Here is a 16,213-nt window from a genome sequence, read left to right as displayed (position 1 = left end):
CCTGTAGTTTCACTTCAATGAATGAATGAAAACATTTAATTCATTAATAATCTAGTATGTGTTCATTTTCTGTCATATTTTCTTCAAAATTAAGTTTTATTTGAGAGTTTTAAATAAAAATATTTTAATTTAATCATGACACATACGCCCCTTTGATTGTCACGCCCTCTGCCCCGCCCACTCGCACAACCCTACCACCTTAACTAACAAATTTTCTGCGGGAAACCCTGGATTTATTGAAAAAATATAGCCTGACAAAGTACTCATTTAGCAAACCCCACGCTATGCAGATAAACCTGACTTTCATTACGTTCAGGAACACAGTGTGGCAAATTTATCCGACACTAAATGCTCTTGGGAATAATTCATCATAATGGTTTCTATGGCAGCGCTGGTGTCAAGAGGCGTCTCACCGCTCTCAGGAGCTTGATCTCATCGAGTGCTGTTTCTGTGTAGTGTTCTGCACTTTTAACCACTTTCATTGCTACAAAACGTTTCCCCCTGCAAGATAAACATATATTAGCATCAACTAAACACAGAGCAGTTGTACTGCGGTAAGATGATGGTACTGAGAAAACCAGACGTACTGTATGTCCCATGCAAGCCAAACCGTGGAAAAATGACCCCATCCCAACTTGCGGATTACATGGTAACGTCCATTGAACAGATCCCCTATCTTGACATGGTGATAACCGCCTATAAAACAAATGTTATTTTATCCATTAGGACACTGTTGGCAACAAACAGTGTTCAGAATTCCAAAATTGAATTAATATTGACATAAAAATTAAACCAATAATATAAAACTGACCTTTAAGTTGGTCTATAACTATTACAAGTCAATCAAATTAATTGTAAAATTGATTTCCTGACTTACGTTAGCAGCCTAAAAGTAAATGGGTTCAATTCCCAGGAAACACACAGAGATTAAAAATGCAGGTAGTGTAGAACCTGATTTATACTTCTGCACCAGATTTACGATGTTGCTACGGCATTTGCTGTGGTTAGCACTACGTAGCCTGACACGCACCTCTCAACAAAATGTAACAATGTGTCAATTCTATGCAGACAGCAAGCGTTGTGATTGGTCTGCTAGAACCCCTCCCCCAGGTAAAAAAAAATCTGCATCACATTTCCTTAAATGCATTTCCGCTTGCGACGGAAAAACTAATGAACCAGGTGTTCGGTACAAAGTTGTAGAGCTGCACGATTAATCGTTAAAAGATTGTGATCTCGATTCGACCCCCAAACGATCTTAATGCAGCATTTCCACGATTCACGCAATTATATTTTCATGGAGGAAAGACGCAGTTCTATCGACAACACATCACAGCGGCCGCAATGTCACATTTATTATTATGCAAGCCAGATGCGCTCATGCTTGTTCCACTGGTACAGCGGATGCTTTCGCCAAGAAGTTAGACAGAAAGAAACCGAGAGAGCAAAGAGAGCAATGCGCAGGTACGTATCACAAGAACCTTGATGTTGTTTTAGTACCAAAAGGAGGATCTTATTCCGAATCTTATCCCTTCTGAAAGGGTTTTTAGCACAGGGGGAAACATTGACTGCGTCCAAATTACCACACTTGCTGTCTTTGCACTTGACTGCTTACATTACATTCTCCTGTATTTGGCCCAAGTAGCTAGTGGGCGTAAAGATTAAGCGGTCATGTAGATTTATTTACACGAGAGCGTCAAAAACGATGACACTCAAATGCATTCCTTGGAAGGTTTACACCTTCCGATTGGTTGCGCCGAACGTTCCTGCCTTGCGATTGGTTACCGTGTCATAGCTCATTACCATAAAGTAATGTCAATCCATGTGGCAGCAATTTGCACCAAAACTTATTGTTTTTTATGTAGGCTACTTAAAATGTATATTTTTAAGTTTTTCTTTAAATAAAATGAATACATAATCACTCTACAATTAACATTAACTAAATTTAAGGATTATATACACTTATCTGAAACTTTCAGAAGCATAATTCTTTAGACCTGTAAAAACTAATGTTAAACTAATGTTCAGGGGTTGTAGATCTTTAAAATTAACAAAGTTCTTGAGAATCGTGAGAGAATAGTGATCTTTATTTTAAGCAAAAGAATTGTGATTCTATTTTATACAGAATCGTGCAGCTCTAATATGTGTAAATGAAAACTGACAGCGTATATATACACTATAGCGTAGGTTCAACACAGATGTAATCAGCCTGTAGTCGCTTTAGATAAGGGCATCGGCCAAATGCATGTAATTTGGCACGGATAATACTGAAAAAGAGACATTTCAAACAAAGGCATTTCAGACAATTCACACCCGACACACAAGACAAGCTTATCTTCATACAACTTTTCACAGTGTAATAACTACCAGAGGTTTATCAAGGATGGCATTTCTTATTCCTTCCGACCAAAATAATAAAAAAATTTGTTACAATGCTGGTCATATACAGTATTGATGCTGCAGGTGATGCAATGACCTGCACTGCCGTTGCCACTAATATGCTAGGATATACAACTAAAAATAATTCATGGTGTTGAGATAAAAAAGTCTGACTCCAGCATAAGCTGCACTGGACTCGTACCCTTGCAGTAATCATTAGGGTCTTCCTGCTCCTCATCATCAGAACCCAAGATCTCCTCATCTTGCTCCTGCAGAGAAGAGTCGGGCTGCTGTGCGGCTCCCCTCGGGTGGGGCTCAGGCCTGAAAAAGAAAGAAAGCTTATCGTTAGAAAACAGATGCAACAACAGCAGACTAACAGTCACCACCTCCAGCTAAATGTCTTCATATGCCTTATTATACTGTAGACGTGCTAGCCATGAGAAGTGAGCCAAATGTTACCCGCAGCCCATAAAACGCTGTTATTGACAATAACATCAAATCCTTTTGATACATTAACAATTTTCTACCAACAATATCTTGACATTGCACCATAAAATCCACAAGTATCCACTGGACCCTTTTAATGTGCGTCGATAACATTTATGAACATTATAAATCAGAGAAGGTACAGTAAAAGATCGCAGAGATTTTGCAGCATAACAGAAGGTCTTCTGTGGTTCCCAACACAAGCTCAGCATGAATCTTAAGAGGCGTCAAGCTGAGCGAGATCTTATGGTCTTTTGACTTGAGTGTGAAAACAGCTGCAGCAAAGCATAACCAATATCTGCATTCATTATAAAATAAATCAAATGATTAGGGATGCACCAATATGGAAATTTTGGCCGATACCGATAACTCTTTATATTTGGGGGCCGATAACCGATATATATATATATATATATATATTAGGGGTGGAACGGTACACAGAAGTCCCGGTTCGGTTCGTACCTCGGTTCAGGCGCCACGGTTCGATTCACTTTCGGTACAATGGAGGGAAAAGCAAAACAAAAATTAAAGATTTTTTTTAGAACTTAAGCTAATCTTAAAAACATAGGTGTCCTTATCAGTGTTATTTTGAGATGTCATGAATATGAACTGAAATGCATTTAACATACTATCTCGTATTTCAAAAATGTATACCACTTTAAGTAATCTTGTACTTATCTTTCATACAAATATGGGTTCAATTGTATTACAAGTGTTACCTAAATACATTTTAAAATTACATTTTGGCCTTATTCCATATTAATGTACTAAAGAACAAAAAAAAGGCTCTTAGGATGAATTAATAGGTGTGTTCGACTTCACGAGGCGCTGCAAGAAACGACAAGTGGATGACGTCAGAGTAACGCGAGAGCGAATTGAAATCAGCCTCCTCCGCAAGATTTCTCGCGGTACTCTGACGCTGATGGCGCTGCGTAAAGTTGAGCACGCGTAAAAATGAAAGCAGCTGAACTCGACAGAACTGCCCTGCGTATGCCTGTTGTATATAGCAGGACAATTTATCTCCTACTTCTCAGCGTGAGAAATACAAAGTGTGGCGTTTGAACTGACTGAAATGCGTGTTTGTCAAGGTGAATGCGTGAGACTTGAGAGCCCTGATTAGATGCATTTCCACTCACATACCTAACAACTGCTGAACAACGCCGACGCACAGTCCTCGTCTTTTCCACCACTCTCTCGCCTGTACTATTGTAACTGACTGGAAAACTGAAGTTTTGCCAAACTTGCGATGGCTGGCGGAGCCTCTAACTCTTATGGAACACCACTTGCCATTCGCTGCTCATTCACTGACTTGACCGGGGTCGACGTGACAAAAAACTGCAGAGTGCCAGAATGTAGACGGTCTCTGATAGAGCGCATACATAGGCGGAGCTCGGATGCATCGGCGCCAATCAGAGCTTCAGAGCTAAAGCGGGGCAACAGATTAGCTGTTCATAAAGAACCCGCGTATCTAACAGTAGTTCCGCATTACATTAATTATTTTGCACGCAAGTTTTTTTATTTTCATACAGTGTATTCTCCGTTTAAATTCATGCACCGAACCGTGACCCCCGTACCGATTCGGTTAGAAACAAATACATGTATTGTTCCACCCCTAATATAGGCCGATAAATATTCATATTAATTTCACAATGAAAAACTCCCAGACCGCGGACATCTTGTCTTTGCGCTAGACTAGCATACTCAAGCCCGCAACACGTGTCATCTTCGTGCTATGTCACAGAAAGCACCAATCAAAACTCCACATGGCCAGCAATGAGCAAGTAAAGTGGTTCAACAAACCAAAATAATCCATCATTTATCGGCTTTCATTTATCGGCCTAATTTTGCTATCAGACCGATAACCGATAATATTAAAAATAAGCAGTTTTCGGCCGATAACGATATGTTGCCGATATATCGTCCATCCCTACAAATGATATTAAGTATTAACCATGTTAATTCCAAATTATTACTTTTTCTATTTAATTAAATATGCAAGAGATGTTCAGCATAAAGGTTATGGGTTTGATTCCCAAGGTACATGTGTACTTACACAATGTAAACCTTGAATGGACTTATTGTTTGAACCTTGAATGGTTTTAATGTCAGAAAAAGTAAAAAAATGGTCCCAAGCAGTCACTGAGGCAGTACCGTTTGGAAAGGTTCTAATATGTACCATTTAGGTACAGATGTGTGTACTACATTTGGTACCAATATGTACCTCATGTATGAAATCTTTAGATGCAAAGGTGTGCTTTTTAAGAGGGGACTGTCCTAGTGACAGCATGGGACAATTTTTTCACCTTTTTTGATGGACAGACCTGACCACTGTAAAAAAAAATTGCATTCATTATTTAACCATAAATGCCCTGCCAACATTTAATGATAAATGGGTCTACTTTTGTCAAAAATAAGGCCAAGAGCAAATTGCTGTACCATTTTGCAATCTGCAATATGTTTTATTCATAGATTTGTGCTCCATAATACTATATAGACGGTTTCAGCAGTAACAACATAAACAAGCGGCTGTTGTGGTCCGCACGTAACTTCCGGTAAACTCCGCTAAGAATAAATAACAACAAAGTTCTTTAAACGTAGTTTATTTATATAACAAGTAAAAAAACAACACATAGATTACCTGGAAACCCAAAACATTTGATATTTTCAACGAGGCATTTGTACAAGAGATCAGTTTAGCAACTAGTCAGACCATTAAAAAAACCAAACCGGAAGTAAAGTTCAGATCCAGACGTGTATCGCGTCAGCGCACGTGCGTCCGATGAAACCATCTATATCTAACTCACCTTTTTAACATCTTGCTTTTCCCTGTGCTTTTTCAAATGGTGGGTTACACCAGCAGTTAGCATTAACACAATTAGACATGCAGCTTTACGCAGTTTCTGCTGACTCTATCATAATCCCTGAAGAAATTGGCAATTTTCTGCATCTTAAACCAGGCTCATAACAGTGGCTTGAAAGTTCGAGCCGAAAACAACCTACGCCTCTACAAGGACACTCGAACAGGGGGGAAAATTCTTTGAAAAAGTAATTTTCGATATGGCTTATAAACAATTCACACAGCAGTGGCAGATCAAATATAGCGAGCTATTAAACATGTATGTTGAACTCGAGGCAGATTCCCATTACAGGCTGTTGGTTTAGTTTAATACATTTGAAGAAAACACACCTGGCCAAAATAAACAGATAGTAGTGGAAATTAAAACTGTGGATCTGAAAAAATTATGGATAAAAAACAGATTTAAACAAAACAGACTGACACCCTTGAAAACATGACACTGATTGGATCAGGGAAATACAGAACCATTTCCCCATAAATCCCAGGATTCGGGTCACCAACTGATAGGAGCATCATCACATATGACAGATGAAATCTTTTAATTGAGAAACTCTGATCTCTTTTCATTTCCCAGGCAGACTCAATTTTGTGTGGCACTAAGTATTTCAATAATGTAGGCACCATCGGTGACAAATATAGCCACAACATGGCAAACATTGCTTTAAATATCAAAGATTTTTCAAAATCTGCTCTCACAGTTTACAAAGCAAACCAACTTTATGAACACAATATGTATTTATAGTCTAATGTAAGTCCAAACAGATGTGTCTGTCCATAATAAGTGTGCATTTGTGCGTTTAAAGCTGTTCAATGCTGGCTATGTTACAGCAGAGATTATTTAAGCCTTTGCAAGTGGGAGTTTATTAGTAGAGGTACGTCTGAATGCTGCTTTGAGAGGTGGGAGTTATATGTACAAACAAACACAAACAAAACAACAAACACCCCTGGCTCAGTGCAGAACAGATGTTATAACAACAGTATCCCTGAGAGTCAACCCCACTGTTTGGGCAACTGTACCTCTGCAGAGTTCTCCTGTATGAAGACATTATATCTCAAAGGAACAGCTTAGATCAAAATAAATACATTTCTAATCAAATGTGGATTAATGTTATGTAAATGGTCAAAATAAAGGTGCCTCTAAAATATATTTATACATTTTTAGGCATTCCATAATACATCATATTAGGGCTGCAACAACTAATCGACACAATTGATAATAAACCATTATGTAATTAGCTGTTGTCAGCATATCTCATTATCGATTGGTTGGTCTGTGATGTCACAAGGTCTTGCACCACTGTCGAACAGCGCGGACACAAATCTGCTTCATACAGCGCAAGCTGTGTGCTTATAATACAAGTCAGGTGCTGTTTTGGATTCATTTTGAATAGCCATAGGGCTGGTCGTGTTACGCGGATCTGGCAACCGGACAGGACAATGACAGAAGCAAAAGCGCAAAAGAATGCTGTTTAATAAAGGTTTAATTTAGTCATTTAACCTCCTAAGACCTATGTGGACATCACATTTTTTGTTGATTGCACCATAATACGTAATTCTGTGTAACTGGAACCTGTTGTGACAAGTTGACAATTACACTGCTTCATGTTCAAAGAAAAGTATTTTGTTATTATATTTATTTGGTTCTTCCTAACCCCAAATAACTGGAAGAAATCTTAAAAAAGACAAATCAAAGCTCAGGTCTTAGGAGGTTAATATAAGTGAGTTTGTATTTGTTTAATTGTTGTTAAGTCTTCATAAAAATAATAAAGAACCACAAACTAAGCATTCTGGTTTAAAGTAAGAAGGAAATGCAGGTTTTCTTATTACTGTAACAATGCATGTATATCACTTTTATATCATAGTGGCTTATTTATTCTGTTAATACTAGTAATATTAATTCTCATCAAGGTGTAAAGTTGAAGATTTAAAACAAGTTTATTAATCTGTGGAAAAAATTCTTCACATCCCTAAAGACTCAATACGTTTTATTTATTACTATTTTAAAATTTAAAAATGTTTTACTATTTAAAAGCTTTTTAGCAAACTTTTTTAAAAGAATATTCCACTTTCATAAAAAGAATCCTGATAATTTACTCACCCCTATGTCATCCAAGTTGTTTATGCCTTTCTTTGTTTAGTCAAAAAGAAATTACGTTTTATGAGTAAAAAAAGTCAGGATTTTTCTTACTTTAATAGACTTTAATGAACCCAACATTTTACAGTTCAATGCAGTTTAAAATTACATTATCACATCAAAAGGTTACGTGTGACGTCTCAAATTTAAAAATGCATATTTGCGGACCATTTTAAAGAATAAACTGACACAAAGACATTAATTAGTATAAATCTACATAGAACATCATCAGAACGGTCCTCTTTCTCCAACACTGGGGCGGTAGTTTCGCATACATCATGCGTGATCTTTTAACATGCTTACGCAATACGTAAGGTCACGCTAGCATGTCACACCACAAAAGTTGTGGTTTAAAAGTGCATTTCTTTTGTTTTCTTGCCAAAAATGACAATTGTCTTGCTAGATAAGACACTTAATGCCTTGTGTGGGATCGTTTAGAGCCCTTTGAAGCTGCGTTGAAACTGCAATTTTAAACTGCATTGAAACTGTTTACTGTTGATGTCAAATAAAGTCTATTAAATTAAGAAAAATCCTGGAATGTTTTTCTCAAAAAACATAATTTGAAGAGTTTCGTTGCAAAACGAGATTACCACCGTTTTTTAATTGTTCAGAAATCTCGTTTTTTGGTTGTGCATTCCAATTAATTTCAATGCAACTGCAGTTGGTTTGTTTTGATTTAAACCTTCATAACTAAAAAAATACAGCTAAGAAGCACCATAAAACAAAATAATAACAACATGATAACGTAATAATAAACATGTTTTGAGAAAAATGTAAAAAAATGGATTTATCTCGTTTTGCAACGAAACTCTTCATTTCTTCTCGATTGAACAAAGACAGACATCCGCATTTTGAATGACATTTGAGTAAGTAAATTATCAGGATTTTTTATAAGAGTGGAGTTTTCATTTAAGGGTTAAAACAATTAAATCAAAAATAATATATTGGTAAAACATAGTAGTGTGTGGCTTTTGCATATTTAAAAGTACACTTCTCTAGGGCTGGGCCGGTTTGGATTTTTTCTTACTGCGGTCGATAATCATCAAATTCCTGCGGTTTTGAGGTTTATTGGCAAGACAATGAGTTAAATAACATGCATGATTTATTTATATTCAATACAAAACATGTGCAAATTACTTAAGGAACATGTAAAGTGAATAATATTTACTTCAACATTTCTTCAATTTCAACATTTAACAACTTGAACAATTAATATTATCAGTTGAAAGGAAAAAAATTTAACGCATTGTGCGCATCCACATGTGCCTACAGACATTTCGCCACATTTCAATCCTTAATCAAATTTCACCATTAAGTTCTTGCATTTAATGCAGATTGGCTAATATGAGTGTCAATCATTCCTTGTTGCTGTGCTACGTTGGTACGTGAAACGCGAAAATGTGAAAAGACGAACCGCGAGCATGACGAAAACGAGCCGATTACAGCCAGTGTTACTACTGTAATTAATGACGACGACCCGGATTCAAATGCGACTCCAGCAACGGAAAAACACTTAAACCTTTCGGAGAGTGTGGCTTAAAGATTTCGAGTGTCTCCGCTATGAAAATGGCTTGATGTAACTTACTGTGTTTATTGTAAATCCTGTAAAACAGTGTTGGTGGCGCCAGACCTTGCTTAAACATGGCGAAAGTGCCAAAAACACAAGAAGTGTCTTGACAAATGTGATCATTATTGATGGAGACACCGACCTGTCTGTCAAAGAGTCTTTGATAGTGTATGTGCGCATGCGCTGGTGAATGGACATGCGACAAACATCCTTGTTGTCAATGTTGATGTCCAACATGACAATGCTGATGGCATGTTTTTGTTGTATTTTTTAAAACATTGCCTATTTAGTAGTAATAGCATATTGGTAATGCAGTTATGCACCAGTGCTACCAAATAAAAAAGTTAATTTTGAGCCCACAGTGTCCGTGCTTGAGTATAGCTTGGAAGCTGCACGGAGATGCGTGTGTGTGTGTGTGTGTGCGCAAGTCCGTCTCTGTCTCGGGCACGTATGGGCAGACCGCCTCTGTCTCGCGTGCTCGGGCAGACCACTTCTGTCCTAGACCCTTACCATAAACAACATCTTTCTTTTTCCACAAACAGAGAAAGAAGACCCAAAAGCAAAACTTTTTGAATAGAAATGGCCACTGTGGTAGGCTAGTATGAATGTATGAATCCTGATTCTGTTGTTGATCTGTTGTGGCTGTTTGCATGTTCAAATTAAATAAAATGTTTGTATTGCTTTTACCAAGTCACAGACAACCGTCAACTGTATTTCTACTTAATGACAATTTATTATTAAAATTATATCAGTTAACGGTTAATGTTCAGTTAACAAGCTGCGTGTATAACATCCCCGCATATACACAAGTGTAGGCCAATGTATTTCAATTTTTTTGCTGTGATGACGGTGAGGAGCTTAGACCCGCGGAATGGGTCACGTGACCGCGGAATGGGTCACGTGACCGCGGAATGGCGGTAATCCAGTTACCGCCCCAGGCCTAACTTTTACACATGAATACCCTAATTTATTGCCTTATTTAGTAAATATTTAGGTTTTTATAAGATTTAAGTCGATTAACTGAAAATAATAATAAACCTCGGATTAATCAATTATGAAAATAAGTGTTAGTTGCAGCCCTACATTATATCATTAGTAATTTGTTCAATGTATCCAATTTAAGATTCCCCAAAATATGTTTAACTTGACTGTTCTCTTATAGCTCGGACGTTATCAATTAATTACAATTCGAGCACAGCTGCATCCATTACAAGATGATGAAAAGTGTACTCTAAGAGAAATGAGTTATTATTGCAAACATATAATCAACAATTCATGAGAGCTTCAGCATTAGGGCACAAATAAAAGACTTCAGCACAACATCATTAGGATTACTGGAACACAGACATATTAAGAGTGAGACTGTCCATTAATCAAACTATTTTAATAGCCAAATCTGTTGTAGTGTGAAATATACTACGACAACACACTGAGAACACAGCCCCTGTAAAATAATTTTTTGCTATACTGTGGTTAACAAATTTGCATCCTAATCATGGGCAGGACTGCTTTAGGAAATGAACACGTGATGCAGCGCGACACGTGTCCCAAACAAGTCAAGGCAAAATTATTAAGTAGTGCTGTTAGGTGGGACTATAGTTGCTTACGGTTGCTGAGCAATGTTGCGACCTGACACGTAAATATAAAGGTGAAATTAAATGACTCATATCATCGTAATGTACATCTGTGCTATATCGCCCATCCCTTGTAACCACTGTGATGATTGATGTTTTGTTCCTGAAAACTATAGGGAAAAAGTTTAGCATTAAGACAATCGGTCTACAGTCTCTCTTCAGATTTTAGCTGCTCTGTTATATGGAGAGGATGGAGAGGAGAGACGTTGCCTAATGTGAAACCCGAATGTCTGGAGAGATTGTGGGCGGTTTCATTTTTTCTACTGTTGTCAGATCAGACAGTAAAAACCAAGCATACCAAAATGGCTTGCATTTCTTTGGTGTCAGACTAAATAGTCACTTGCCCTTTCCATTCTGTCGAATAGGATGTTAGTTATTTTTGTTCATACAACAAACCAAAATCTGCCAACAACAAGACTTTGAATCGAGACAATGCATAAAGTGTGAAAGGAGGATAACTCCCAGATGAAACAATCAGGGTTCAAGTGCCTTACTCAAGAGTCAAGACTGTGGCAGCAATACAGGATCTCTTAAACACTTCACTACATTGACTGACCTCGTTGAGACTTGAGCAACCGCCAACCCACAAATATTTATCAAGCTGTCTGGACATCATGACCTCTATTTGCCAAGATGCTTGCATTTCTTACATGTGTTTGCTGACCATAGACGCTAATGCACACACAACCTTGTGATAGTTAAGCAACCCAGACAGGTTATGCACTGAAAACTCAAAGCAACGATGAAGGTATTAGACAGAGTAGTCAAACAAACCTGAAAACTAAAGTTTCCATAATAAAAAAATCCCAGATTTTATAGGGGATTTTATATACCCTATAGTTTGTTTAGAGCAGGGGTGTTGGAGCTAAACTCTGCAGGAAACTTTGGGCACCCCTGATTTAGGGCTACTGTAGAAACATGGCGACAACATCCATGTAAGACTTATGTGTTATATTGGACATCGGCGTGTAAGTGCATATAATGTAAATGACAAACATAAATCATAAGTTATTAGGGATGTGCATTTATGTCATTTTTTCATTTCGATTAATCCATAGGTCTGAAAAACACATACTTGACTAACTGGGGGCGAGGCAATCAAAGGGGCAGGGCAAATATGTCATGGTGAAAATAAAAATATTTTTAATTAAAAACACTCAAAAAAATTTAATTTTGAAGAAACTATAACCCCATTCACACAGACCTTTGGTCCCAGAAAATACCTGTAAAATTGCCTGACAAGCGTCTGTGTGAACACAAACTCGTCCCGTTAATCTTCTGGGATCGTTGCCGGAAAGAGGACCTAGTAAGATACACGGATAACCCTCTGTGTTAACAAGAAGCTGAAAGAATGACATAATGGGCGTGTCAGAACAACAAAAGTTATAGTTCAGCTCCTTAAAACGAAGGATAACATGCATATAAACATTCACCACGAGAAATGTTGCAAACTAGATTGAAGAAGTTATCAGGAAATGATAAATGAGACGCATAAACAATGACGCACGTGCCGTAGTGAGGACGCGCGTGTCATGGCAACATGAAGTTGGTTCATTCAACAGCATAAAAGAATATCGCGTCACATGCTCATTTGAGCTATAATAAACGAAAATACCCGCGCGTCATCCCAACAAGATATATCGTTCAGCTCCTCAAAATGCGGGTTTTAAATGCATATAAACAATCACGATGAGAAATGTGTGAAAACTGTATTAAAGCAGAGATCAGGGAGCTCGTCAAATATCCATTCTGAAGCTGAGATCATTCACCAGCATAGAACTGTGCGTTCACGCGCTCCTTTATAGTCTTATCATAAACAAAATGCACGCGAGTGGTTTCTGAAGAGAGAAATAAGAAATAATATGCAAACTTCAGACGCTGCGTAGAAGAGAGGGCGGGACTTTCAACAAGTCACGTGTCTTTCCGGGACCATCAGATGCCAGGTAATCATGGCAGTGTGAATGAACAAAAAATCTAAGGATCCCGGAAAAATCCCGGATGCCTTTCCCGTGTATTTTACGGAATGTCTGTGTGAAAAGGGCTTATAACAGAAAAATGAACACATACTAGATGTTTTTAACAGAAACCTCTAACAGGAAAAGCTGCGTGATGAAGTGAAACTAAAGGGTTAATAAACATAAACTGATGCACTTTCTATATGACGCACTCTACATAATATTAAGCCTTATATAAAAAATAAATGTTTTATACAACATGCATCTCTATCTGCACAAAATGCAAGAATTAAACAAAGTTATGTACTGGAGAGAAAGTTTAACTCCCGTTGTGTATGTGCACAATAACAGCGCGGATTGAACGCATCCAGCCAAAGCACAAGCTTCATAACATTAAGCAGCTTTAAGTCTTTGCAATCATTTTAGCGATTAGCTGTGTCGTGTTGTCCTCTCACCTGTTCTCAGTCAAGATATGCTTGTATCGCTCTCTGGCATCTCAATATTTAAATATGAGATGATATAAGGGGATGGCGCTGTACATTTTGCATCTAACTGACTGTATTTTTTATCCTACCGAACTGAATCTCAAAATCATCACCATAGAGCCACGAATGGTAACGTTACTGATGTCATACGCCTGTCTGCGTAGCTCAACACAACGTCAAACACGCTCACCCAGTCTTTCTACCGCAGGCCCTTGTAACGCTAACCAGACATCCAAATGCCGCCATAACCACAAAAATTTATAAATACACCCACATGATCATCGTTTTCATGATCGATCATTGATGCCACGTCTGAGTACTCGAGCAATTGAGTACTCGTGCCCATCCCTACAAGTTATCCAGTGTTGTTGCTCGTGACTCGCTCCTCCTGCGGCACGCCCCCAGGGGTGGTCAGGGTTTCCTGGAAACATCCGCTAAAGCTGAACTGTCTTTTAATAAGTCTGATAAAACTAAATGTTATACCACTCTATAGGTACTCAAGATTAACATGAGATGAGCAGAAACAGCGTGTGTTATGTCATTTATGTGGTCAAATGTAAATGGAACGGTTTTAACAATTCTCAGAGAAGTGATAAGAGAAGTGACCAGGTGTAAAAAGGCCCTTTAATGACTGCTGGAATGTTATGTTAATGTAAAATATATCACTGATTCTTGAAACTTTGGCAAAAACATGTCCCACTAAGAAAAGTGTTAATTCTGTTGGAAATTAATAACATTTTCATGAAGAAAAAGAATCAATGTTATAATCAGGGGGTCCTTTGCACATATGTAAGGTTCGTTTATAGTTTATTTTTATTTTGTATTAATTTAATGATAATATGCTGGCCCATTGCCTACAAAATCAGCTGTCCTCGGTTAAGAGATAATCATTTCAACTTGGTTAAAAAAGCCAAAAGTAATAATTGAATTGAATAATATATTTACCACATGAAAGAGTACATTGTGATATGTATTAAAAACTATAAACAGTGAGTTTTGAACAATATTTACTATTATTTTGTGATTGCTCAAAATGTGTCCCACATATTAGGGCTGCACGATATATCGAAAATGTATCGCCGTCGCGATAACTGTGTAAGCGATATGCATATCGCAGGGAGCTGCGATAACTTGCATTTATTTTACGTGTCTATCATTTGTGTGTTGCATGCTTAGATCGTCCAAATTACACCAATCAGAAGGTGGTTCCCACACACTTACTTTACTTGGGCGGCTCTCTCAAGTATATTAACAACTGCCCACGTATATTTAGCATCAAATTTTGTCTTTTTTGTCCGTGATAATGACATTATGCGTGCGAGCACGTCGTGTCTTTTCTGATGAGTTCGCTGTGCGTTCACGTGCTTTCTGTTTCTCGATGAATTAGGTGCGACGCAAAGCTGTCACATTGTATCCTTCCATGTTCCTGAACTTGATCATAGTTGGATCCATTAGAGGTCTTCACGGAAGGAAACGAGTCTATATTTTGAAAGGTCAGTCGGGTCCGACTCGGTCCCATTTTAATTACTTCAGGTACCGGGTCTCTTTAAACCCAAGTCGATCAGAGATGGCCGTGAAGAGTCAGCGCTAACGCACTATAGCGCATGTGCAGTCTCAAGCGTGCCTCCGGTTTCTTTGGCGATGAAAACTTACTCTTGTTTATATAAAGTGACGGCCACGCGGTGCACTTTCTTTCTTCCATGTTTATAATATTATTATCAATGAACCGTCTTTTTATATCTAAAATGTTTGCTACAAAGATGGTAGCAAATAATCAATGTTAATGCCAAGCCCATTGTACTGAACGAGCAGCTAAAACTGTCAAACAGTCATTATGTAAGCTGAATCTACATACTTTATATAGAGTATACTTTTGAATCTAAAGTAATGACGGATTAAGCTCTTTTAATCTGCAACAGAGGAATAGAAAGAGAGGCACTTTTACTGCTTCTACACAAACCTATCAACTTTATAATCCATAGACCTGCATTGTCTATCATTAATATACTATACATTTTATTGTATAAAGTTAGTCTTTCTACACCTCTCACAATGTTAATAAATCCCTTCAAAGGGGGTCATATTTACAAGTTCATTCAGCTTTGTTCATGTCAAAGAGAAAGGAAAGAGATTTTGGAGTGGTTGGATTTATGAAATTAATATAAATATTCAATAAATCAAAGTACTGCGTTATGGTCACACATTACTAGTTTTTTGTCACATGTATAGCATAGTTTAATTACATCTTAAGAATATGCATTACCTCTTTATTTCATTGCATATCTAAATGCTAAAATAAAAGCAAATAAAAAAATAATTTCTCTAAGTAAGACACATCGCAAGGCATATCGCCATCGCACCCACCAACAGAACTATCGCATATCGCATATTTTCTCATTATCGTGCAGCCCTACCACATATTCGTCACCACCGTCAGATATTTATAAAAAGCAATAAAATCTGACAACTACAGGGTCAACTGCATTCCTGAGGACCCCATTTTCAAACCTTCAGCTCTTCTGCATGCTTCAAGATCACTCAAGCTCCTGTATGTTTGCTATTTTCTCTTAATCTTGTTCATATTATTGGACACTGCTACTGTGACAACCATAACATGTCAACACTGTCATCTTTGTAAAAAAAATATTAAATTAGATTATGAAATAAATGTATCATTTTAAGAAGAGGTCTGAAGTAGCTAGCAACAGAGGGGAAACAA

General features: G+C 37.6%; 1 protein-coding gene across 4 annotated transcripts in view; it reads right to left on the bottom strand.

The window, feature by feature from the left end:
- Positions 1-16,213, bottom strand: part of srpk1b (SRSF protein kinase 1b) — a 54,085-nt gene that overhangs the window by 12,433 nt on the left and 25,439 nt on the right. For all 4 annotated transcript variants that reach the window (XM_055183999.2, XM_055183997.2, XM_055183996.2 and 1 more), the window contains 3 exons: positions 2,579-2,697; positions 588-696; positions 414-501 (listed from right to left, as the gene is read on the bottom strand). In XM_055183999.2, the coding sequence (XP_055039974.2) occupies positions 414-501; positions 588-696; positions 2,579-2,697 (316 nt within the window). The remainder of the gene's footprint in view (positions 1-413; positions 502-587; positions 697-2,578; positions 2,698-16,213) is intronic.

This window comes from Misgurnus anguillicaudatus, chromosome 14 (genome assembly GCF_027580225.2).
Source record: "Misgurnus anguillicaudatus chromosome 14, ASM2758022v2, whole genome shotgun sequence".
Classification (NCBI taxonomy): domain Eukaryota; kingdom Metazoa; phylum Chordata; class Actinopteri; order Cypriniformes; family Cobitidae; genus Misgurnus; species Misgurnus anguillicaudatus.
Note: the sequence above shows the minus strand (reverse complement) of the source record. Positions and strands in the feature narration are given on the sequence as shown.